This window comes from Emericellopsis atlantica (assembly GCF_019669845.1).
Source record: "Emericellopsis atlantica unplaced genomic scaffold F5Z01scaffold_49, whole genome shotgun sequence".
NCBI lineage: Eukaryota > Fungi > Ascomycota > Sordariomycetes > Hypocreales > Bionectriaceae > Emericellopsis > Emericellopsis atlantica.
This window is the reverse complement of record NW_025764751.1, coordinates 69,496-93,078: the sequence shown is the minus strand read 5'-3', so window position 1 is coordinate 93,078 and position 23,583 is coordinate 69,496. Positions and strand designations below refer to the sequence as shown.

General features: G+C 45.4%; 9 protein-coding genes across 9 annotated transcripts; 5 read left to right on the top strand and 4 right to left on the bottom strand.

Annotated features, from left to right (window-relative positions):
- Positions 1-292: 292 nt before the first annotated feature.
- On the bottom strand, positions 293-1,695 carry F5Z01DRAFT_441332 (uncharacterized protein). Its single transcript, XM_046259779.1, has 2 exons — positions 1,175-1,695; positions 293-1,121 (listed from the first exon to the last, which is right to left on the bottom strand). The coding sequence occupies exons 1-2, from the start codon at positions 1,382-1,384 to the stop codon at positions 624-626; spliced, it is 708 nt and encodes a 235-aa protein (XP_046113743.1). The 5' UTR covers positions 1,385-1,695; the 3' UTR covers positions 293-623.
- Positions 1,302-2,493, bottom strand: F5Z01DRAFT_441320 (uncharacterized protein). The gene is made up of 3 exons (XM_046259778.1): positions 2,113-2,493; positions 1,780-2,051; positions 1,302-1,721 (listed from the first exon to the last, which is right to left on the bottom strand). Exons 1-3 carry the CDS (start codon positions 2,213-2,215, stop codon positions 1,386-1,388), a joined length of 711 nt encoding a protein of 236 aa, XP_046113742.1. The 5' UTR covers positions 2,216-2,493; the 3' UTR covers positions 1,302-1,385.
- A 260-nt stretch (positions 2,494-2,753) lies between these two features.
- F5Z01DRAFT_678397 (uncharacterized protein) lies at positions 2,754-3,742 on the top strand (the record flags this gene model as incomplete). The annotated part of the gene is made up of 2 exons (XM_046265439.1): positions 2,754-3,037; positions 3,103-3,742. The coding sequence occupies 2 exons, from the start codon at positions 2,754-2,756 to the stop codon at positions 3,740-3,742; spliced, it is 924 nt and encodes a 307-aa protein (XP_046113741.1).
- A 319-nt stretch (positions 3,743-4,061) lies between these two features.
- Positions 4,062-5,070, top strand: F5Z01DRAFT_668153 (uncharacterized protein). Its single transcript, XM_046264331.1, has one exon. The coding sequence runs from the start codon at positions 4,157-4,159 to the stop codon at positions 4,979-4,981; it is 825 nt and encodes a 274-aa protein (XP_046113740.1). The 5' UTR covers positions 4,062-4,156; the 3' UTR covers positions 4,982-5,070.
- F5Z01DRAFT_696204 (major facilitator superfamily domain-containing protein) lies at positions 5,015-6,476 on the bottom strand (the record flags this gene model as incomplete). The annotated part of the gene is made up of 4 exons (XM_046266282.1): positions 5,015-5,599; positions 5,658-6,210; positions 6,274-6,381; positions 6,439-6,476. Coding segments are annotated over 4 exons (1,284 nt in total), but the record flags the coding sequence as incomplete, so codon positions are not given.
- Positions 6,477-16,025: 9,549 nt separating this feature from the next.
- On the top strand, positions 16,026-16,830 carry F5Z01DRAFT_696203 (ribonuclease E inhibitor RraA/Dimethylmenaquinone methyltransferase; the record flags this gene model as incomplete). Its single annotated transcript, XM_046266281.1, has 3 exons — positions 16,026-16,076; positions 16,129-16,461; positions 16,555-16,830. The coding sequence occupies 3 exons, from the start codon at positions 16,026-16,028 to the stop codon at positions 16,828-16,830; spliced, it is 660 nt and encodes a 219-aa protein (XP_046113738.1).
- Positions 16,831-17,209: 379 nt separating this feature from the next.
- On the bottom strand, positions 17,210-18,361 carry F5Z01DRAFT_696201 (uncharacterized protein; the record flags this gene model as incomplete). Its single annotated transcript, XM_046266280.1, has 2 exons — positions 18,138-18,361; positions 17,210-18,081 (listed from the first exon to the last, which is right to left on the bottom strand). Exons 1-2 carry the CDS (start codon positions 18,220-18,222, stop codon positions 17,210-17,212), a joined length of 957 nt encoding a protein of 318 aa, XP_046113737.1. The 5' UTR covers positions 18,223-18,361.
- A 712-nt stretch (positions 18,362-19,073) lies between these two features.
- Positions 19,074-20,134, top strand: F5Z01DRAFT_631032 (mitochondrial carrier domain-containing protein; the record flags this gene model as incomplete). Its single annotated transcript, XM_046261761.1, has 3 exons — positions 19,074-19,151; positions 19,260-19,967; positions 20,042-20,134. The coding sequence occupies 3 exons, from the start codon at positions 19,074-19,076 to the stop codon at positions 20,132-20,134; spliced, it is 879 nt and encodes a 292-aa protein (XP_046113736.1).
- Positions 20,135-20,800: 666 nt separating this feature from the next.
- On the top strand, positions 20,801-23,461 carry F5Z01DRAFT_441282 (uncharacterized protein). Its single transcript, XM_046259777.1, has 4 exons — positions 20,801-20,934; positions 20,981-21,473; positions 21,535-22,124; positions 22,182-23,461. The coding sequence occupies exons 1-4, from the start codon at positions 20,921-20,923 to the stop codon at positions 23,305-23,307; spliced, it is 2,223 nt and encodes a 740-aa protein (XP_046113735.1). The 5' UTR covers positions 20,801-20,920; the 3' UTR covers positions 23,308-23,461.
- Positions 23,462-23,583: the final 122 nt, after the last annotated feature.

Here is a 23,583-nt window from a genome sequence, read left to right as displayed (position 1 = left end):
CGCTTAGAGATAGCTAATTTATAAGCTATCGAGATCCATAATAAACTCCCAACCCGTATTAAAATCCACCGACGTATCTTCTAGGTAAGACAAGACACTAAGTTCTAGCATTGAGCCAGGTTGCTCTTCCCCCCACGGTCCCTCTGAATGCGCAGCACTCGGCGTCGGTAAGTCTTCAATCGCGGTAGTACCGTTAGCAACAGTCGTCGACGAGGATAGTTGGCCAGTAAGTAAAGCATAACTATCTCCCGTGTTGGAGTTTGTTATAAACCCTTCACTAGCCTGGGCGGTCTTCTCTCCGGTTTGGTCGCCTTTTTTAACGACTGTGCCAAAGAACGGAATGCGGACTTCTTCGTCCGTGCTCGATCTCGAAAGCAGTACGGTAAGCGTCTTGCGACATTGCGACGCGATGGGACAGTTTTCTTGATTCTCCTGGCGCTGCAAGCACCGAATCAAAGACAGCACAGCCTCGATGTCATTCCCATCACTCGACATGCCTCGGCCGGAGAGGCTTGAGCAACCTAGAAGTAAGACAATGGCGCCGGTAAACGCCATAAAGTCCACGAGCTTGCACTCAGACGGGCTTAGTCCCTCCTCGTCACTCCATAGACTCAGGTATCGTCTCAGCAGCTGTCGTGCAGCCTCCATGCTGGCGACGCGTATAATGTCACCGTGTGGAGAGATTTCTTCCGAACCGCGAGGAACGGCAGGTAAATGTAGAGTCGCAGGTGGAAGAAGAAGAGATGCTGATGCAACCGGACATGGGTTTTGTCGGAACCGTGGCCATCCGCTCGGACCCGGTTATGAAGCTCCCACCAGGTTTCTGGGAAAGAAGTTGCGAGCTCATTCATCTCCTCGTCCAGTTCCAATGTCTTAGAGATAGAAGCTTTTGTTCGCGAGTGGTTTCGATCAATGACCTTTCCAGCTATAATTGCACACCGGATAGCCATGGTCGAATCCAAGTCGTCATTTTCGGGCTTCACCTCTAAGATTTGCTGATAGTGCATGACGACGAAGCCGTACGGTAGCCCTAGGAACATGCTCATCATGCGGTCCGCTTGGTAGATAGACAACCAGAGCCGTCTCATGGCAGTGGATCGGAGGCCAGCCTGGTACAGGTCCTTTGTCATCATTAGCTTCTAGCACTTGTTCCAGGAACAGGATGTTAATTCACCGGTAAATGCGCGACCACTACTCCTCTGCGAAAGATCATCCATGATCTTCTGGGCTGGCCCTCGTCCGCATAGAGAATAGCCAGCAAGATCAGGCACTCCAAGCCTTCCACAGTAGACACACACGCCATGTCAGAGACAACGAGGCGGTCGACCAAGGTGTAGATATGTGACCCATTAATATCAGAAGCGAAGGCGAACGCAATCGCCATCTTACCCAGTTCTGAAGGCCGATTGCTCGTAGGCTCGCCTGACGAAGTCTGGGAAAGACTCAATCGTGTCGTCAAGCATGCCACGAACAGCCTTGTGTATTCGAACCCACCAGCCTCTGTGCGCCAATGCAACTTTCATGATCGAATCGTAGGACGGCAATTCTGCACGTACTGTCTCGCAAGTAATTCCCCCCTGGTCGGGTACGGATGGCTCATGCAATCTGCTGAAGGCACGAGATGACCTACGGTCATCTGCTGACGAGTAAGACACACTCCTGTCCCTGGCCGGACGCCGAGATGACGTATAGGGATCTTCCGTCTTGGGTGATTTAGAGAGCTGTACTGCGTCGTCAAATCTGCTGAACATATAATCTATACTAACATGGGGGACTTACTCCAGACGGGCCCAGAACCGCGAGGAAGGGTGCTCGCTGATCTGTGACACTGTTTTCCAGAACGTCTGGAGCCTGTGGGACGCCTAGACTCCTCGCAGACCACGTAGGGGCCTCACTGCTGCCATTTGCCAGAGAGTCAGATCCTAAGCGCTGACGCATCGGCAGTCTCGCGCCATCACCGCTCTGGCTTATGCATGGTGTGCAACGAGATTTGCAATTGAAACAGGCTGAAGCTCCTGGCATCGAGTCGCATCGAATCTTCCGACGGCGACCTAGACAAATGTGCGTGAGCTGGCGTCCCGGAGCAGTTGGGCGTGGGAGGGAGATACTTGCATTCCATGCAGCTGTGCGTCCCTTTCCGCATGGTCTTACGTGTCGGCGTCGAGGTCGAAGACCCCGATGCAGACGCAGACGTCCTCGGGGAGCCACGCACCATGGTTGCGACGCTCGGACGGATAGTCTTCCAAGCCACTGTGCGCGGTCGAAGTGATGCTGGCGGAGGGAGAGTTCCTCGGAGTTGCAGGTTGCCGCGGATGAGCAAATTTGTCCGCGGACTCGACTCGGGCGAATTGATCCGCGGACGAAATAGATCGAGACGACGTGCTCCACCTTCGGCTTGTCAGGGAGGGATCTCGTTGTCACATTACTAATGAGTATGTTTGATTTAAAAGACTCCAGGAATTGTCGATAAAGTCCTTGGCTTGTTTATTAATCCGATTTTTCGTGCGCGGACGAGCCTTAGATTTGATCTGTTTGCCTAGGTAATAGGACCTCAGTGTAGGAGCCCCCTGCCCACACGTGTGCCCGATTCGGCATATAGGTAAGAGACTCCTCGTCACGGATCGAGTTTTCCTAACCAGCAAGGTTACAATTTTATCTTACATATTCTTACTGCCTATATTTAGTCAAATCGCCAGCTCTTTTTCTCGTCCTTCATTTTCATTATTTCGGTTGAGGCACTGCATTTCGGGACAATGGCACCTCTTGTGTGGCTTGTAACAGGAGCCTCGGCGGGAATTGGTGCTGCACTCGTCGAGGAAATCGTCCGTCGAGGCGACAAAGTGATTGCTGCCAACCGACAAGTCGATCAGATGGCCGATCGCGCTTCGGAGAATGTGTCGCTTCTTGAGCTCGACATCACGTCTGGTTCTAAGATCATTGCGAGCAAAGTCAAGGAGGCCTGGCAGGTTTTCGGACATATCGATGTCCTTGTCAACAATGCCGGAACATTCTTGTTCGCCCCCTTCGAGGATATCAGGTAGGTCAGGTCCATCTTTGAGATCAGATCTCATCAGCTGACTCTGGTGTTTTGCGCACATGCAGTGATGACGACGCAGAACGCATCTTCCAAACCAACGTCATCGGTCAGCTTCACATGACGAGGGCCATCCTCCCATTCTTCCGCCAACAGGAATCAGGGACAATCACTTTCACGGCCTCAAACCAAATCTGGGGCAACATGCCTTACACGACATACTACAACATGACCAAGTGGACAAACAGCTCCTTTGCCGAATCGCTACATAAGGAAGTATCCTCTCTCGGCATCCGCTGCGTCGCCTTTGAGTGCGGCGGTGTTGCCACCCGTCTCTTTGAACCGCGCGAGAAGGATAAAGTCGCGTCGGAGCAGAACAAGGAGGACAAGAGTCCCATCGAAGCATACGTGCCAGGGTTTACCGCTGCCTCAAAGGATCTGTCCGAATGGGGAATGCCCCCGGGAGACCCAGTCAAGGTCGCACAGGCAATGGCTGACGTTGTCAAGAGCGAGGGTATGGCGGCTAGGAGAGTCTGGACCTCACGCATTGCCCTAGGTTCAGATTCGCTTCGATGGTGGAAAATCAAAAGACAACAGGAGGCTATAGTGATGGACCGGTGGGAGGACGTCACCCTTAGCACTGACCGTGACAATGCAGTGATCTCCGATAAGTTAGATCACTTTGCTTTCATAGCAGGAGCTAAATGATATCATAATTATATTATAGTGTATTTACTAGGCCTAGGCCTCTAGTTACTAGTAGAACTATAAGAATTGTACTCCTTAGCCTAGAGAAATCTATATCTAACTTAGGGTCCTGAGACTAAGTTATAGCTACGAGGTTAAGGTTTTATAGTGCACTTATCCGTAACCTCCGATAAGAGGGGGGAACGATTAGTCTCCTTTAGTAGTTTCTGTGACTCGGACAACCCGGATTGGCAAATCTGTCTAAGTAAGTCGGCTATATTTACCTATAAAAGCCTTTTACTCCCGTCGAGCACCCCGAACTCTCACTCTACGCATATATTGCTAAGTTCCAAACACTTTCAATAACTCGAGAATCCTCAATACTATTAATTTACCCTTGAACTACACCATAGACTTCATTGCAATTACGCAACAATGCAAATCAAGGCGGCATTCCTACTCTTGCTATCGGCATCGCCTATCGACCGTGTCGCTGCTGCAGGCTGTACTACGAAGCAGATAAGCAGCATGGATGTGGGTTCCTGCACTTGTGCTGGGCAACTCACCGGGTGCACCACAAACTGTGCAGTCTGCAGCGGCGCCTTTACCCCTACTAAAAAGGTGAAAAGTTGCTCTGGTGGGTGCACAGATAGTGAACACGACTGCCAGGCGTGTGGCATTTGGTTTCACACTCTCTGCAACTGCCTCCAGCACCCAACAGGGTCAACACCATGCCCGAACAGCGGGTCCATAACAAAGGGCGGCCCACCGGTATGGGTCCTGCTGAAGAACAGCGGGCAGGGTCATGACCTCGTCACCACGACAGAACTACTCCCAGGTATCGAGAAGATGGGTCCCGGCCACGACCAAGGCTGGCAATTTGCCCAGAAAGAATCCACACCAAAATCTCAGGCCGTATTCCTAAATTCAGTTCGCGCGAGAGACATGGAACAAGTCCACATCCACCTTTGCAACAGCAATCAGGCAACGGCAAAGATGCTCTCGCAGGAGAAGATCAAGAGTTCCACACAGCTCAAGCAGCTAGATGGCGACAAAAATTTATACTGCCTCGGTGTGGATCATGCGGTTAGAATAACCGGCTTCGCGGGCATCATAGCTAACTTTATGGCCAATTTACCGTCGACCATTTCGAAGCCATGCAAAGAATTGGTTGGGGCAGGTATTATTCAGGATACTACTGGTCGAACTTGGGCGTGCGCATCTACCAACAGCGGGGGTCCTCAGGACAAGTTTTGCTAATGGAGATGTAATTATTGATTGAGTTTCCTGGCTCTACAGCCTAAATAAGTTACTATCATTTCCCTCAGCAATAAGCTTTTTGTTGGCTCTAGTTAACATCCATTTCATGATAACGCAAGTAACTACCGAGAGGGCAGAGAACGACATCATGAGGATATTAGCCATGACAAAGCGCGGCCTGTCGCTTGTCGGGAAGAAATAGGGACTCCAGATATTGCCGAATTGACTGAGAAGATTGATAATAGCTGTGGCACATGCTCTCTTCTCGGGCGTCTGGTTCAAAGTGGCGCTGGCCCAGCTGAACACCATGGCGTTAGATGAGAAACAACCACAGATATAGAAGAAGGCAGCCACGTAGCGTGCCGCGTTGTTCAGGGTAGAAACGGAGATGATGAATCCGACGCAGGCCACAGCTTGAGGAATAGAGATGTGGTATCCACGGTCGCCTGTTCTGTCGCTGGACCATGCAGTGAAGAAAGCTGTGGCGGTGGCCAGAAGGTAAGGGGGCGCAGTCAGAACAAGCGTAATGGTGCGATCGCCAAGGTGGAAACCTTTGACGATGGTAGGGAAAAAATTGTTGAAGCCGTAGGCACTATGGTTGGCCGTGAGCATGAGGACCTGTGCAGAAAGGTTAATGAACGGACTCCTGGTTGAATCGACAGGGAGAAGAACTTACGAAAACCCAGGTCTTCACATCCTTCACAGCTAACTTGAGACCGTTCCAGGCACCACTTTCGCCATCCGGAACAGATACTCTGTCAGCCTGAATGCGGTGCACAGCAACAGCTTGCTCACGGTCGCTCAGGAGCCACTTGGCGCCACCTGACTTCTGCCCCGGAAAGTCGGGAAGAACCAAGACAGCTATGATAGCGGCAGCAAAACTGGCGGCTCCCTCGATGACAAAGAGCCACTGCCAACCAGCCATACCGTGCTTGTCAGAGAGCCCAGCAAATACACCAGCGGCAATAAGACCAGAGAATGCAGTGGCCAGCAGCACGCCGGAGTATAGAACGGCTGTTCGGCGGGCCAATTCCTTGCGCGGGTACCAACAGCTGAGAAGGTACATGACACCCGGGAAGAAGGGAGCCTCGGCGATACCGAGGAAGAAACGGATAACGATCAGATGGGTGTAGTTGTCGGCCGCAGCCGTGGCGGCGGAAATGATGGACCAAAGAGCTGTCCAGAAAGGGATGTAAAGCGAGGGCCGAGTTCGGGTGAGAAGCATATTACTGCAGAGAGCATTAGCGAGCTGCGAAGTGACAATGAGATTCTTCCAAGACTGGTCTTCTCACCTGGGAAGCTGCATGAGCATGTAACCGACGTTCAGAATTGACACTGCCACATTGAACTGGTTCTTGGTGAGGCCAAGATCTTCCTCAAAACTACTGAGTCTTGCTTGCCTGGGTACACGGTTAGCGTTATCACAACACAACAGACTGCAGGCCTTCTGCACGTACGCAATATTGTTTCGGTCCAAGTAGTTGAACAGGTAAAGTGTGACGTTCGGGTTAGGCTAGCTATAGGGTAGGTAGACCTAAAGTCGGTTTATGAACTAAGTACACTAGGATATCGTTAACTTAAGCGGTCGGGTTATAGTCTATATACGAGATAATAGATCTTACGTAGATAATTATATTAATAGCTAAGGAGCTAGTAAAGACTAATTATAGTAAAGCTAGGCTTCCTATATACTAAGTAAATATTATATAGTCGACGATAGTCGACTATTATCTACGAGCGCCTTTATAGCGTAGTCGACTATAGTCGCTAGTCGCTTATAATCGTCTATTCTACGTAGTATACGGGTAATATATAATAAGAGGAAAAAGGCGGGGGGTATGTAAGAGGCGTATATAGTCGTATATCGGGTCGTAATATAATATCTCCCCTTCCGAGATTCTATCCTAGAATTAGCTAAAACCCGTTAGTCGTTCTTCGTAAGTCGTATTCAGTAACTTCTTCTTTTTATTATACCTAACTATGTATAGAAATATCTATCTTCTTATAAGAAAACTAACGACTCGTATCGCGCTATCCTAATTAAAGCTATTTATCTTAATAATTTTAAGAGCGAGATACCCTATACTCGTTATTATCGCGCTAAACGCGTTTATCGTATAAGTAGTAATTCCCGTCGTTATATATCGTATATCGAAATAAAGAAGACTTATAATAGTACTAGCGTGGCGTCGTACCGTGAGTATTATATATATTTTTTGTGTATATACTAACTTATATCTTAGTAACGCGTATAGTATCTAAGTAGAAACGAGTAGAAGCGGATTTAGAAAAATCCGAGAGGGAGCTCTAAGAGGCTCTAGGGCGCGTTTAGCGTCTTCGTCGCTAACGAGAACTACTTCGAAGTCGGACCTCGGAGTTAGTATCTTATAGTATACGTGAGTTAGATAAGGAGGATAGGGTGCGTTCTTAGGAAGAGGCTATTCTTAAGGAGTAGTAGGTAGTTAGGCGTGCTTAGGAGTTAGGTGCGTTTAGGGTTATCGATTAGAGCGTAATACCCGATATATTTCCCTTTAATAATACTATCGTAATAGGTAGCGGTAATTCTTAAGGTATTTAGCGGGTTCTTATATATTCTCGCTACTTATATAGCCTTTCTATTTAATAAGGTATTTAACTTCTCCGTTTATTATTTATTTATCGATAATTCGTTCTAGTTCGTAGAGTTCTTCGAGGACTTCTAGTTCGTAATTTATTTCTGCGTTTTATAGTGCTTTTTTGAGTAATAAGATATAAAAAACTAGGTATATTCTTATGCTTAAGGGTAGCGAAAGCTTATAGTTAGTGTCTAAGATAACCTCGTCGATTTTAAATAGTCTAAGCTTTTTATAGTCGAGCTTTAGTAAGGGTCGAGTTATTATGAAATTTTTATATAGTAGGTAGACTATATCTCCCCTCCGAAAGATCGGTCCTTTCGATCTTTTCTTATTATAATATTTCGATATTCGTATACGTACGAATTCGAGCTATCTTTTTATATATTTATATAGTAAGCGTAGTTAGTTTACTTTAAGTATTACTTTTTTAGTAAGAGGTCTATCCCTTAGTGTTTTATTACTAAACTCGGGTTCGTATCCGTAGTTCGCGTAAAATAGTAAGATCTTAGTTAATTCCGTAGGTATACTATTATAGGCGAGTTAAGCGAGTAGTAACTTCGAAACCTAATCGTCTTATTTATAGTTAATATAGCACCGTAGGTATTGTTCTAGCGTCTAGTTTAATCTCTCTATCTATCTATCCGTCTAGGGATAGTAGGCTATACTAAGCTTATAATTAGTTCCGAGCTAAGCTATTAGAGCTTACTAGAACTTCGAGGTAAATATCGTTCCTCGATCCGAAATAATTTCTTCCGGAAGGCCGTGGTTAGCCACGATATATTTAAGCACTATATATGCGAGTATTTCTATATCTATTGCTTCTTAGTATAGTAGGAAATATCCGAATTTACTTATTCGGTCTATAATAACGAATATGCAATTATATTCGACGTTAGATCCTAGTTCCTTTAATTTAGGTAGCTTCGTAATATAATCGAAGGCTATTAATTCCTATAGTCTTAAAGGCACTAGTAGTAGCTTTAGTTCTCTATATAGCTTATACCGGGCAGCCTTACTACGTATATAATCTTCGTATTATCCGACGATACGTGCGACGTTTATTTTAATTCCTTAATAGTTATATATTCGTCGTATTCTCTTAAGAGTCTTCCTAACTCCTTAATATCCTACTATAAGGTGCGTATAAATATTAATTAAGATTTTATCGCGTATTAGCGGTGGTATCTAGAGTCGTCTATTCCTCGTAGGTCCTTTCCTTATTTCTATCGTATAGTCGTTAGGTATTTCTTTTCCGTGTTTAAATACTTACTCTAGTATTTTATCGTAGTATATAGTATTTACTTCGACTTTATATATAAGGAGGTTAAGTACTATTTATATATAGTTCCCTTCGTTATTTTATTAAAGTATCTAGCCCTTTGCCTTTAATACTTCGGTATCGTAATCTAGTTAGCGATTAAGTATATCTATTCTACCGTTTTCCGATCCCTTCCGATAGATAATCTTAATATTATATTCGGCTAGGAATTTAGCGTATCGTACTTATCGTAAGCTAAGTTCTTATATCGTAATAAAGTAAGAGATATTCTAGTGATTAGTATAAACCTTAGTCTTAAATTTCGTCCTTAGTATATAATACTTAAATTCCTTAATAGCGGCGATAATTACTAAGAATTCCTTATCGTAGATAGGATAGTTTAATTCTACGCTATAGAGTTTCTTCGAGAAGAAGGCGATTAGTCGTAGGTTATTATTATCGTCTCGTTAACTAATTTACGCTCCTATAGCGTAGTCCGATACGTTTATTTCTAATTCGAGTGGTTTTTCGGGGTCGTAGGTTATAAGCATAGTATTAGATATTATATTATCTCGTAATATCTTAAAAGCCTTCCTTTATTCTTCTCCGAATTAGAACTCTTTCTTACTCTTCGTAAGTTCTATAAGTAGCGCTACGATTTTCGCGAAGTCGCGTATAAAGCGCCGATAGTAGTTTACGAATCCTACGAATACTTATATTTCCTTAAGATTATTTTCTAATAAAGGCTATTCTCTAACTATATTAATCTTTACTTATTCTATTAGGATTTCGTTTAGTTTAATTATATATCTAAGAAAGATAGTCTCTTATATATAAAACGCGTACTTTTCCGGGTTAACTAAGAGGTTCGTATCTTAAAGTATTTTTAGTACCTAATAGACGTATTCCTTATACTCTTTAAGGTTTTCCGAGAAGATTAGGATATCGTCTAGATATACTATAACGAAGATATCTAAGTATTCCCTAAGTATATTATTAATTATTCGTTAGAAGGTAGCTAGAGTATTAGTAAGGCCGAATAGTATTACTAAATACTCGAATAGACCGAACTTAGTACGGAAAGTTATTTTCTATTCGTCTCTTTTCTTTATACGGATTAAGTTATAGGCTCCCTTTAGGTTAAGAGCGGTGAACTAGTTCTTACTATAAAGTCTATCTTTAAGCTCGTTAATAAGCGGCAGGGGTGTCCTATCTTTAATCGTGATATTATTAAGTTACCGATAGTCTACGACTAATCGTAGCTTCCTATTTTTCTTTAGCACGAATATAACGGGATATCTTACTTCCGAGGTAGAGGTTCGAATATAGCCTTTCTTAAGTATTTCGTCGATATATTCTCGTAATATTTTAAGTTATTTTTAGTTAAGGTTATAGAGTTTATAGAACTTAGTCGAGGTTCTGGTTTTAAGATAGATTTCGTGATCTTACTAACTATATTAGGGAATACCTATTTCGAGGGTTTCCTTAAATAACTTATTATACTTCTTATATTCTTAAGGTATATTCTTTATTCGTTTTTCTTTTATTATAGGTTTTTTCTTTTTTTCTTCTTATAGGGCTTAGTTTACTTCGAATATCTTTTATATAATATTAGCGATAATTCGTTTTCCTTGTTTATATTGTATACCCGGTTATAAAGCCTTCTCGGTTAATACTACGGCTTTTGCCTATTTTGGCTCGCTTATATCTTCCTATAAAGATACTCTAGAGGCTAAGTTATTACGAATATTCGCTTTCTTCTAGTTAAATAATAATTATCGCGTTATTATATCTATCTACGCTAACTAGCTAGTACGCTAATTAACTACCGGATTATTTCTCGTTAACTATAGGTAACCTAGTATTATATCGTATCTATATAAGTTTATAATATCGAAGATAATTATCTTATAGTATCCTTATATCGTTACGTCGAGATAATCGGTCTCGCGGTCGATAGTTTTACTATTATAATCGAAGCTTTATCCTTCGATATTAAAAAGCTTATATAATCGAGCCTTATAATTCTATAGTAGCGTATATCGGTTAACTACCGCTAATAAGATATAGTTTCCTATTACTCTACTATCTAATAGTACTCGTAGGTAATATCCATTAATCTAGACTTCTAAAACTATTTTCTATCCTCTATCTATCTCTACGGAGCAAAGGGTCTTTAGGTTTTCCTCGTCGTCCTATGCCTTATTTATAGGCGATATTAGTAGTTTTTTAACGGGTAGTATTCTATATCGGTGGTATTATCCTTAGGGTCGTATATATAGCTATTGCCGTACGACTCTAGGTATATCGAGGGGTATTATTTCCCTTCCTCTTCGTACGGGTAATATATATACCCGTAGTAATAGACTCCGTAATCTAATATATATCCTTCGTAATACCTATATATAATATATTACGTGTATGCCTTTCCTTATAGAATAAGGTACTCCCGTGCTCTAATCTTATATCGTAGGCGTAATATTTCCTTCGCTCTAGTATATCTTTCGTAGTTTATCTTGCCTTAATTAATATAGTCTCGATCCGCTTATTCGGTAGGGTCGAATAATAATCTTATACTATTAGGGTACTTCTTATATTCTTTATATCCTTATCTATAGCTTAAGGCGCACTCCTTATTCTTAATTATCTTAATGCCGAGCAATACTTTCGCGGTATTTTTATATCGCCGGAGCTCTTCTATCTCCTTTTATTCCCTAGTCTTATACTAATCGAATACCTTTACCTTAGCGTATCGTGGATAGTCTACTAACTAATATTTACGCTATATCTTCTAGTCTCGTGCGTATACTTCGGGGTATTTTACTAACTACTTTAGTATTATATATCCTATGCTAGGTTCTACGTATATATACTCGTAGAACTTTACTTTATATTTTTCGTATAGGTCGTTAATAACGCGGGTAGCTAGTCCCTTAATTAAGTAAACTTAATACCTTCTTTTATTAAGTATATATATTTTATAAAAGTAATATATATAAGAAATCTATAAGAGTTCGTAATATTTTAGTACTTCTAGGTATATACGTAGATTATCTCTTAAGACTATTCTTCGGTTTATTACCTAATTAATCCCTTTATTTAGCGTCTAAGCGGGGATAATTATCTAGAGATCTTTCCCTTGCGGTAGAGGGTCGTACCGATCTATTACTACCTTTATTTATTCTTATAGGGTTACTCGTCCGTGTAATAAGTTAGTTTCGAGTATCCGTTTCTTTTATAAGAGTTCTTCGTTACTATCTATAGAGTCGGTATCGGATAATTCTTTATCTACGTTATCCGGGTACTACCCTAGTCCTATAGTAACTTTACGTATTATAGCTAGAACGCGAGACCCGCGTAATACCTTAGGGAACTATCCTAAGTTTTCTATACTATCCCGATAGGTTAGGTAACTATCGTCGTAGTACCCTAATTAGTATAATACTTCGTAGGGTATTAGTTACTTTCTTACTTCTTCTCCGGCCTTCCTTATTTCTTTAAGTAACTTCTATCGTTCTTTCTCCCTAGAGGATATTATATTTTACGGGGGGCTAATATCGTATCCGGACTTAGTTATATTTAGCTACTTATACTTACCTTTAGGGATTAGTTTCTAGCCCTAGCTTCGTTCTTTCTTTAGGGAATAATATTCGCGCGTAAAGTATCCCTTCTTACTATAGTTATAGTAAGTAAGGTTCTTTTTATCTATCGCGGCGAGCTTTCGTTCTATCGCGTCGAGATTTATTAGTCTTATATAAGTTCCGCCGAGAGCCGTGCTCTAGTAGAATCGAGGTCGTCCTATATTAAGATAGATTCGGTTTTTACTATTACGATCGCGGTTTAAGGTATTAGTAAAGTACTATCCTTTCTTCTCGCGTCGTCGTTCGAATTATCGGTTATCGATCTTAATAGCTATCGCGATATAGCTCGCGAGGGTGGCGGGTCGGTCTTCCTTATATAGCTCGTCCTTAACCTCGTCCTTAAGACCTCGGTAGAAAGAGGCTATCTTATCTCCTTTACTCTTAGTAGTTCTAGACGCGATTTAGGTAAATAAGGCGCTATAATCCGAGGCTAACCCTTTCTATTTTAACGCCTCTAGCTAGTTCTTAGCTAGGCGTTCTTCGTCGATAGTCCCGAAAGTCGCCTTTAATATTTCTTTAAAGTTATTATAATACGCGAAGATATCTTTCGTCTCTTATTTTCGGTATTAGTAAGTATTAGTTATAAAGTCCCTAAGAGTAGGTTTAAACTATATAAGAGCGGCTCCTAATAAATATCCTACCGCGTAGCGTACTTTATCTTCTTCTATACGAAGGATAGATAGGAAGTATTATTAGTAGGCTCTAACTTAAGTTAGGAACCCTTAAAGGTCCTTAGTCGTACTATCGAATAGTCCTAGTTAGCGTAGCTTTATAATCTCTCCTAGGTCTTTGCCGGTAGCCTATCGAATAGTATTATTACTCACGCTATTTATCTCGTTTCTTAATTAAGCGGCCTGCTATTATTATAAGGTTATTCCTTCGTAGAAGGAATAATAGGCTTCGTCGTATTATTACTTATCGCGGGCCTATATATCGAGGACTTACTATAGCTACCCTTATAACTCTTAGATCTACCCCTTAAGGATCTTTATATCCTTATCGTCGGACTCGTCCGAGTCTAAGTCTATAGACTAAGCCGTCTAGGAGGGCTCGGTATACTTAGCCGTAGCCTTACCCTTATCGGTAGACTTAGGGGTTATCTTAGAGGATTCGCTAGCTATAATATCGTATTACTTAAGTACCTTAACACGGTAGTATACTAAATAAGAGCTATTAATATATAACGTTCGGGTTAGACTAGCTATAGGGTAGGTAGACCTAAAGTTAGTTTATAAAATAAATATACTAGGATATCGTTAACTTAAGCGGTCGGGTTATAGTCTATATACGAGATAATAGATCTTACGTAGATAATTATATTAATAGCTAAGGAGCTAGTAAAGACTAATTATAGTAAAGCTAGGCTTCCTATATACTAAGTAAATGTTATATAGTCGACGATAGTCGATTATTATTTACGAGCGCCTTTATAGCATAGTCGACTATAGTTGCTAGTCGCTTATAGTCGTCTATTCTACGTAGTATACGGGTAATATATAATAGGAGGAAAAAGGCGGGGGGCACGTGAGAGGCGCATGCGGTCGTATATCGGGTCGTAATAACGAAGAATAAACGGGAAGTACTATTAGTAAGCTCTAACCTAAGTTAGGAACCCTTAAAGGTCCTTAGTCGTACTATCGAATAGTCTTAGTTAGCGTGGCTTTATAATCTCTCCTAGGTCCTTGCCGGTAGCCTATCGAATAGTATTATTACTTATATTATTTATCTCGTTTCTTAGCTAGGCGGCTTATTACTATTATAAGGTTATTCCTTCGTAGAAGGAATAGTAGGCTTCGTCGTACTATTACTTATCGCGGGCCTATATATCGAGGACTTATCGTAGCTACCCTTATAACTCTTAGATCTACCCCTTAAGGATCTTTATATCCTTATCGTCGGACTCGTCCGAGTCTAAGTCTATAGACTAAGCTATCTAAGAGGTCTCGGTATACTTAGCTATAGCCTTACCCTTATCGGTAGACTTAGGGGTTATCTTAGAGGATTCGCTAGCTATAGTATCGTATTACTTAAGTACCTTAATACGGTAGTATATTAAATAAGAGCTATTAATATATAACGTTCGGGTTAGCTAGCTATAAGGTAGGTAGATCTAAAGTCGGTTTATAAACTAAGTATACTAAGATATCGTTAACTTAAGCGGTCGGGTTATAGTCTATATACGAGATAGTAAATCTTACGTAGATAATTATATTAATAGCTAAGGAGCTAGTAAAGACTAGCTATAGTAAAGCTAGGCTTCTTATACACTAAGTAAATATTATATAGTCGATAATAGTCGACTATCGTCTACGAGCGCTTTTATAGCGTAGTCGACTATAGTCGTTAGTCGCCTATAGTCGTCTTATTCTACGTGGCATACGGGTGACGTATAATAGGAGGAAAAAAGCGGGGGGCACGTGAGAGGCGCATGCGGTCGTATGTCGGGTCGCAATATAAAGTAGCTAGACTATTGGCACTAAAGTTATGTCCAGCTTGCGCACGAGGCTCTTCTCGGCGGCGGCATACTCCTCGTCCGTTAGGTCGAGAGAATTGTTGTAATTAGCAGCGAGGCTGCCCTCCTTGTTTGGGGCGTTAAAGTGCTCTAAAGAGACGTTGCCGCTAACCTTGCGGTCGCTGTCGGTCACTGTGGTAGCCATGGTCACGATGGCAGGGGATCTGTACTTGAGACGACACTTGTGTATGATGTTCCTTGTGAAGGTGATATGCGAGCGTGAAAACCGATGGCTTGCTCGAGGAGTTGGTCGGGTCGTCTCTTCAACACTTATAGATCCCTAGAGTCCTAGGCCTAAGCATGAGACTGGCCCTAAGCGAAACGCTTGACATCGAGCTCTTGACGGAGAGTCTCCAGCAATTGACCCCATACCCCGCAAGTCCCCGGAATGCGCGCGTATGGGACAAAACAATGCTGGTCTAGTGGGTGCGATGATAGTCAGACTCGTGGAATGCTCCGTCACCCGGAACGCTCCAGATTTTAGCTAGTGGGTAATGGGAGCGCCGCTATTGGGCAGAGCACACCCTAACCTCCCCACACTCCAGTCTCCACGTCTAAACTTCCCGGGAGGCGGGTCCAGAGGGTCCTTCTGGTGAGCGCAGCGCCTCCGTCGATAACCAGAATCCAGCGCCCTTAGAGCGCGCCCCTCGGATCAACCCACTAGGAGAGACCCATCAAGTGACCTTCGTGTTATCTCTGATACTTGGCTGTTTGGTCAGGTAACACTTGGCATCTAAGCATGACCGCGCCGCACAAGGGTGAATCCCACGCGACTACCCGCAATTTCCCCTATTGCTAGCAGGCACTCAATACTCACGGAGCACTCCGGCGGTCCGGGCTCATGCAGCCTACGGGCCCCGGTCACCGGTCACCGGTGCGTATAGCAACAGGACTAGAGATCACGCGAAATGAATAGTGTGTTCGCCGCGCCGAAATTCGACGACAAAGATCGTGGCACTTGAATGCACCTAAGACGTGAATAATTCCTATGTTCGTACGCTACGCCAAAATCCCCAATATGTCTGCTGCAAAGAGTCTCAAACTGTTGAACAGATTTACGAGCTGCGATGTGAGTTGTTGCGAGCGACATTGAATTTCAAATGAATCCCTAACGTTTTGAGATTGGCGATGCATTGGTCAAGCTCAAAGTTCCCAATGGCGGATTCCTTGATGGAATCCGCCTGTTCTCGCCTGCCAACAATGGTCGTATCATCGGGCCCGCCGTTACAGTGAAGATGGTTGAGTCTAGCGACAGCTCAGCCCCAAGGTTAGACAAGCACTTCGTCGATCACAACCAAGAGGGCGTCATCATGTACATTCAGCAACCCAAGGGGCTTCCTTCCGCGTGCTGGGGTGGTTTGATGTCTACTAGGGCGCAATTCCTTGGCACCAAAGGTGTTGTGATTGACGGGCGCATGAGGGATGTCAATGAGCATAGGGGCATGAAATTTCCTGTACGTCATCCTACCACGGAGATATTTGATTCGCTGGACACGCACTGCGTCGTGGGCAAGACACTTCAAGACCAAGTCTAACTCAAACATTAGGTATTCGCCCGCGGTATCTCCATCCTTGGCTCAAACACGTTCACAAGAGCCTCTACTGTTAACGAGCCTCTTCAATTTAAGGATGACTTGTGGGTCAATCCTGGCGATCTGCTCGTGTGTGACGATGATGGCTGTGTCGCAGTGCCGCTGTCGTTGGTTGATAAGGTTGCTGAGCTTTGTGAAGCCCGGGCCGAAGTGGATGAGATTACGTTTGATAAACTTCGCAAAGGGGAAGAAATGGGCGAACTTATCCAGACCATTCGTAAGGATAAGTAGCGTTACATAATTAGCATCATACGATCTATTCATACGTGCACAAGACTACCTGGAGCCATGCAAGTGTGATAACACAGATATGTATACTGCGGATGTCTTGAAGATTTACTTAACGTCTCTCAGGAAGACTCTACCTTCAAGAAGCTAAATAAATATGTGCTCATAACGAGATGCTATTTAGGTTATATCAGCTCCTCTGCAACATGAAGTGGCGCGTCGTAGTTAAGTTAAAATCCGTTAACTACATCGTGTGACTATTGTGGCGAACACAGTAGCCAGCAGATGCAGCTTGAACCATAATGCCATGACAATAGTTTAATAAAACTGACATATCTCTTCTGTCGATGCGTCGCATGATCTATACTACATGAGGTTTCCCCTAGTTTGACGCACCAAACAGACGTGCAGGATTTTGCACAAAGATCAAGTCCCATTCCTCATCGGACAGCCACTTCCTCAAGCTTCGAATCCACGCCACGTCATCCACATCCAGGAATGGAGCCTCTTTCATGGCATCCTCATGCGTTCGAACCTTCATGCGAGGTGTATGGGGCCAGTCACTGCCCCAAATGACCTGATGCTTGTTTGCATCGACACAGGCACGCACAAGGAACTCGAGATCCTCGTAGTGAGGGCCCTGCTCACTGACACGGTAAGGTGCACTAAGCATGATGAACAGATGGCCGTGGCGGATCAAACGCATGATGGATTGGAAACCCGGCTGCTCCGTCGGGTTCTGACGATGTTGCCCGGACAGCATGCTAGGCGCCTTGAGGAGAGCAAAATGATCAGTGATGAGAGGGACCCCAGCAGGTACCAAATGCTGCTTTACGAAGGGCTCCAGGATATCCCAGAACTCTGTGCGAATGGTGGTCATAGTCAAGCTCCAAGAAAGTGACAGGGCCACAATCCTATCCAGGTACGCGCGGAGGGTCTTCTTCTGCAGTTCAACATCCTCCATGGCCCCTTGAGCGTACAAGTTGACACGAAGACCGCAGACACCCGCAGCGTGCATGTCCAGAATCTCCTCGTCACTAGTTGCATAGGGATCAATGACCCCCACGCCAGAGGTTCTCGGCTTTCCTAGCCTGCCGACGAAGGCCTTAAGGGAAGTGCAGTCATCTCCGTACGAGAGTCCATGAGTGAGCACAGATTTAGTGAACCCTAACTTCTTCCGGAAATCTTCGAAAGCCTCGATAGTCGCCGCAGGCGGTGTCAAATGCCTTGATGGGCTGTAGGGATATGAGTTGGCTAGTTGCAGGTCAAATACAGTTACTCTGTGGCTGGAGAAGCAGACTTGTACTCACGCTCAAAAATGTGATGATGAGTATCCCAGCCACCCTTGGGGAAAAACTCATTCGTGGGGACTGGGTTCTGTCGAATTTGCGCCATGTCTTTGTGTTGCGTGAGGCTTTGTGTCGCGTGCTACCCAGAGGAAATGGTATGAGTAATGCGTTTAGACTGCTGAATTTCCACCGCCAAGGTCGGTCTATATGTGATTCAATGATACTAAAGATGCGATCAATCTCAGGATGGCAATTGCAACGCTGTAATGTGCAAAATAAAAATGACGGCAAGTGCGCAGTGGACGCAACATGAATAGAGGCGGGACCCTATGATTCAGCGGATTAATCTAAAATAAAGACTGTTTCTTGTTCCGTCCAATGATCAAGTCAAACAAATTCAAGATCTAACCTCGGCTGTGGCTGGCGCTAGGCGCTCTCTGTTACCTAGCCATATGTCCGTGGCGAGCGGAGTGTTCCGTGCGGACACCTCCGTGGTTAGAGTCCGTCGCCCGGACCGTCGGACAGCTCGACCTCCGGCCGCGATTATGTATTTAGTGATTCAGGCAACGTTTTTCCAATTACATACCCGGTGTGTGTTAAACAAACTCTTACGGGACATAGGCATGCCTGCGGGTGCCATTCTATGGACGTCGGCGGCAGCTGTGTACTAATAAGTACTAACAAGATCGGAGCTGTCCGTTACATAGGATGCTTGTGCTGCCAGCAAACTTGGATGGTGCGCTAGTAGGCCGACGCGTTGCTTGAAGTTTACCGCGCAGTCGTCAATGAATCGTTTTCTGTTGGCAGCGATTATTTGAAATCAAAGGATTCCATCTGCGCTCCGTGCTCGTTATTGCCGCGTTGTGCCTTCTCCGAACAACAGGTAACAAGGCCGGTATTTGCTCCAGGCCTTCGCAAGCGACACACTGCACGACTATCAGAACCATGACAAACACTATGGCTGCGTCGCCGCCGACTCCTCTGCAGTCTATCTTAGCCGGAGGAGCTGCTGGCGGTGTCGAGTCCCTCGTCACTGTAAGTAGGTCTTATATTCAAACTGCGCTTCCCTGCATGGACCATGTTTACCCTGCGCACTTGTTCCATGTACTCGGTCGAAGGCACCTACTTATCACACAACCATAGTATCCCACCGAGTACATTAAGACACGGATGCAACTTATCTCCGGGGGAGCACCGTCTGTCTCCCCACCTCGCCTCCTGCTTCAGACGATTCGAGACCATGGAATTCGGACGCTGTACACTGGTGCAGGCGCCTTCTGTGTTTCCAATGCCTTGAAATCCGGCGTTCGATTTCTCACCTTTGACATTGTCAGAGGCAAGCTGCCGAAGAATCCCGAGACAGGCAAGCCCACGACCCTTAATACAATGGTCTCTGGAGTCATGGCTGGGGTAACAGAGAGTCTCACCGTCGTGACACCGGGGGAGAGCATCAAAACGAGAATCGTCGAGGAACGATCAAAGGGAACAACGTCGACTTTTGCAGTCATCCGCTCCATGGCAGCCTCACAAGGAATCCGTGGCTTTTACCGCGGAGTGCTTCCTGTCACCATGAAGCAGAGTTCCAATGCAATCGTACGATTCACTTCATACCACACACTTTTCAGTTTGCTACAAGGTGCTCTTGGGAGTTTCGCGGCTCCCTTTGCTGGTGCATGTGCGGGTGTGGTGACGGTTTACGCCACGATGCCTTTCGACACTATCAAGACCAAAATGCAAGGTACATCAGGCAGGAGTGGTCAGAGAACACTGCACTACGTCGCCCAGACGATAAAGGAAGCCGGGATACGGGGTCTCTGGAAAGGCACTACGCCCCGACTGCTCCGTCTTAGTGTGAGTGTGAATCTTCTCGCCCTACCCATGCGAAAGATATTAAGAAGTCACTGACGCTAAATGATTAATTATAGGTTTCGGGCGCCCTTAGTTTCACGATTTACGAATACGTCCTCGATATTTCAAGGAAAGCAGAGGTAAGGGAACCTAATTTCGTTATACTATAAGAGATCGATTACCCTGCACCATGGGACACGTAATAGCCGCGGCACGGTCTAGCTTCGTATTTAGTAAAGGCTTAGTGTGAATAGAAGGATTAAGGGATAATAGAAAAAAGACATTATAACATATTATAGAGGAAAGCATATTTTAGTTATGTCCTAAATTAGCGTCTGTGAAACTTTTCACAAATAATCTATTATTTTCCAGCTAGTTTAGATTTTTCTAAAATAAATCGCTTTATTACTAAGTAAGTTATGCAATCGCTACACAGACACTACCCCGCTTTTTGGATACCCGATACGGTATGCGAGTAAGCTCTGTGAATTATCAACATTCACATTTCCTCCCTCTTGCACCTACGACTCCAATTTTGCGATCAAGGGCCCTTGAGTCTGCCACGCCCTCTCTTGCACATCAGTCCCATGGTCAACTTTGCCATTCGTGACAGGAAGAAGCTCGAGTACTGCGACAACGATTGAATACATGTCGACCACCCCAGTGGCTCCCAAGAAGGTCCGGCTGGCATGCAATCGCTGCCGGGTTCGGCGCATCAAGGTAAGCTACCTTGAGCAAACATTGAAGCTCGGGCGCAGGTCGCATCAGGACAAGCCGCCGAGTCGGAGTCGTCCGCTGTTTGAAACCATCCACGGCAATCCTCGATGAACTCCAGCTATCGCATGCGGCCATGCCTAGTGCGATGGGCAGATACCGGCATGCACCAACTGTGCCAAGGCGGGCCAAGTCTGCCTTGACGTCGATGGCCAAAAATCAGGTGTTGTGATCCCTCGTAAATGAGTAGACGCAGGTGGTTGGGCTATCCCTGTGCTGTTCGTTTCTAACTTTAGCAAAAGCTTCGTGAATGCAGCGCGCGCTCGTATACAATGGCTCGAAAACGTCGTCCGCGAACGGCTCCCAGACTTCGATCTCCTATCCGGACCGCAAGTCGAGTCAGCCATCCTTCCCCCCAACACCAGCGCTGAGAGACAAGGAGTGTCACCGCAGGACCCTGGCGATTTGTCCGTGTCCAACTCTGAGGTGTCTCAACCCTCGCGAAAGCGCTCGGCCGAGCCCTCTAGGCAACCCGATCATGATACCCTCTTCCCGGAACGTGCTCGCACCATTGCCATGAATCTGGGCATGTTGTCGCTCAACTCAGACTTTCCTCAGAAACACTACCTCGGATCAAGCTCTGGCCGTCTCTTCACAGACCTCATTGGGGCATCTCCCACCAACAGTCAAGAGTCTACGCAGCATGGTGATGCCGATCTCGCCTGGCACGCCGATGGTTCCCGTCGTACCATTAATGACACATACTTCCGGTCATTGATAACCATGCTCAAACAGGTGAGTTGGCCAACCTTTATATCACCACATGTAACCACATGCCAACCATTACCTCGTACAGGAGCTGCCACCGAAACGCGATGCCCTCATGCTTGCGCAAACCTATCTGCGTTGGATGCACCCTGATTCTCCTTCCCTTGAACCGCACTCCATCTTCGACGCTATCGATTCCATTTACGCTTTCATCCAAGACGCCAACGACTTTGAGGTCCTGCCCAACGGGTGGCCAAGCACCCTCACACCTTTTCGCTGGAACGGACGCATCATGGATCCACGTGATCTTGAAAGCGAGAGCCCTTGCATGGCCGCGGTTGCCTTCATACTGTTCATGGTCTTCAACATCGGCGCTTTGGTACAAATCCGATCCAGAATCTACGAGTTTTCCCCACAAAAGTACTACAGGGCGGCCTTGCATTTTTCAAAAGATGCATTCGCGCAGACTTCCTTGTCCTCTATCCAGGCTCTTATTTTGCTTGTTGTGCACAGCATGATGACGCCGTCAGAAGTCAACTTATGGACGCTGATTCATCTTGGGCTCGCGTATTGTGTGGAGATTGGCATTCATCGCGAGCCAGCCCAGACGCCACCCGGTGACTTTGCCATGCAACAAGTCAAACGTTATACCTTCTTCACCATCTACTCGCTCGATAGGTCCGCCCTCTACTCTCCATCAAACATTGAAATCCATTTGCTAAAGTAATCTTCCAGATCTATCTCATCTATTCAGGGACGACCATTGGGATTTCGAGACGAAACATTTGATGTGCGACTACCACAGCCACCATTGTCCGATGAAGGAGCTCCCAGCGCTGTGGTTCCGCACTCTTTCATGGCCGCCGTGCATCGCTACTCAATTTACCGATTCAAGCTCGACCGCATCGTTTCCGACATCAAGCTGCATCTGTACCATCTACCTTCCGATTCCAGTTGGTTCCCCTGGCCACAGAACTCAACCGAACACCAGGGGAGAATAAAACAGCTTCTCGACACGTGGGCATCAGAGGCTTTAGAAGACTCGCTCGATTTTTCACATTTAGAGCTTCAGCAGCGCGAGGTTTGGAGGCTGAAGCTCAAGATTCGATATCACACAGCAGTCGTCTTACTCTACCAACCGTCTCAAGTCATACAGAAGCCCTCACCAGCGTCGCTTCAAGCTTGCTTCGACAGCTCTTCTTACATGCTCTCCGCGTATCAACGTCTTTATAACCTCCAGAGTCTCCACATGGGATGGCGTTCCGTTCAAAACATCTTTGCAGCCGGAGCCACATTGATCTACTCTCTCTGGACCTCACCCGCCGTCCAGAGGAACACTTCTATTCCGTCAATTTCCAAGGACTTGCGGACGTGTTCGAACCTCCTCACCGTTGGTGGTGAATGGTGGCCTTCGGCGAGAAACGGCCAACGAAGCTTCGAGTCTGTCGCCGATCTGACGGTGCGAAAGCTGTACCAAGACGATTCGCAGTCATCTATTAAAGCCCCGCGACTGTCAATGCAGTCAACTGCCCGTCCAGCGCGTGATCACCGCCTTGAGATGAACAGCAGCGACGGACAACAAGACCAGAGCCTCACGAAAGGGCAGACGACATGTGATTTTGATCAGATCACCACCACGTGTCAGCCTCCGGATAACGGGGACGAACCGAACCAAGTCATGTGGCAGGGAGAAGAGGCGGGGCAGCCTTCATTGTTTGACCCGACGGTTGAAATGTTCCTCGCGGAGTTCGACGCATCCGACTTCACCTGGAGCTTCCCGCTCAACGACAACAGCAACACCAACGGAAATGGTGATCCGCACGCCGACCAACTTTGGATGCGTCCTCATACAGAATTTTGAATTTTGAGCTGCGAGTCAAACTCCGCATGGTCGTTCCGTCAATGTGGATTCGCGATGTGGCCGGGTTGCTCCGGATGGGTGAAGCCGCCATGAAGGACAGCTCCGTGAAAGCGGGTGGATCCGCCCTTCGCACCATCATCGCCCAAGTTGAATTCAACATGGTCATTTTCTTTAGCCGAGGTTTTGAGTACCTAGCCAGACTTTCGAATGAAATTATCATGAAGGATTTCTTTCGCACGACGCGTCTGAACGGGTCCGACTCTCACCATCACCACC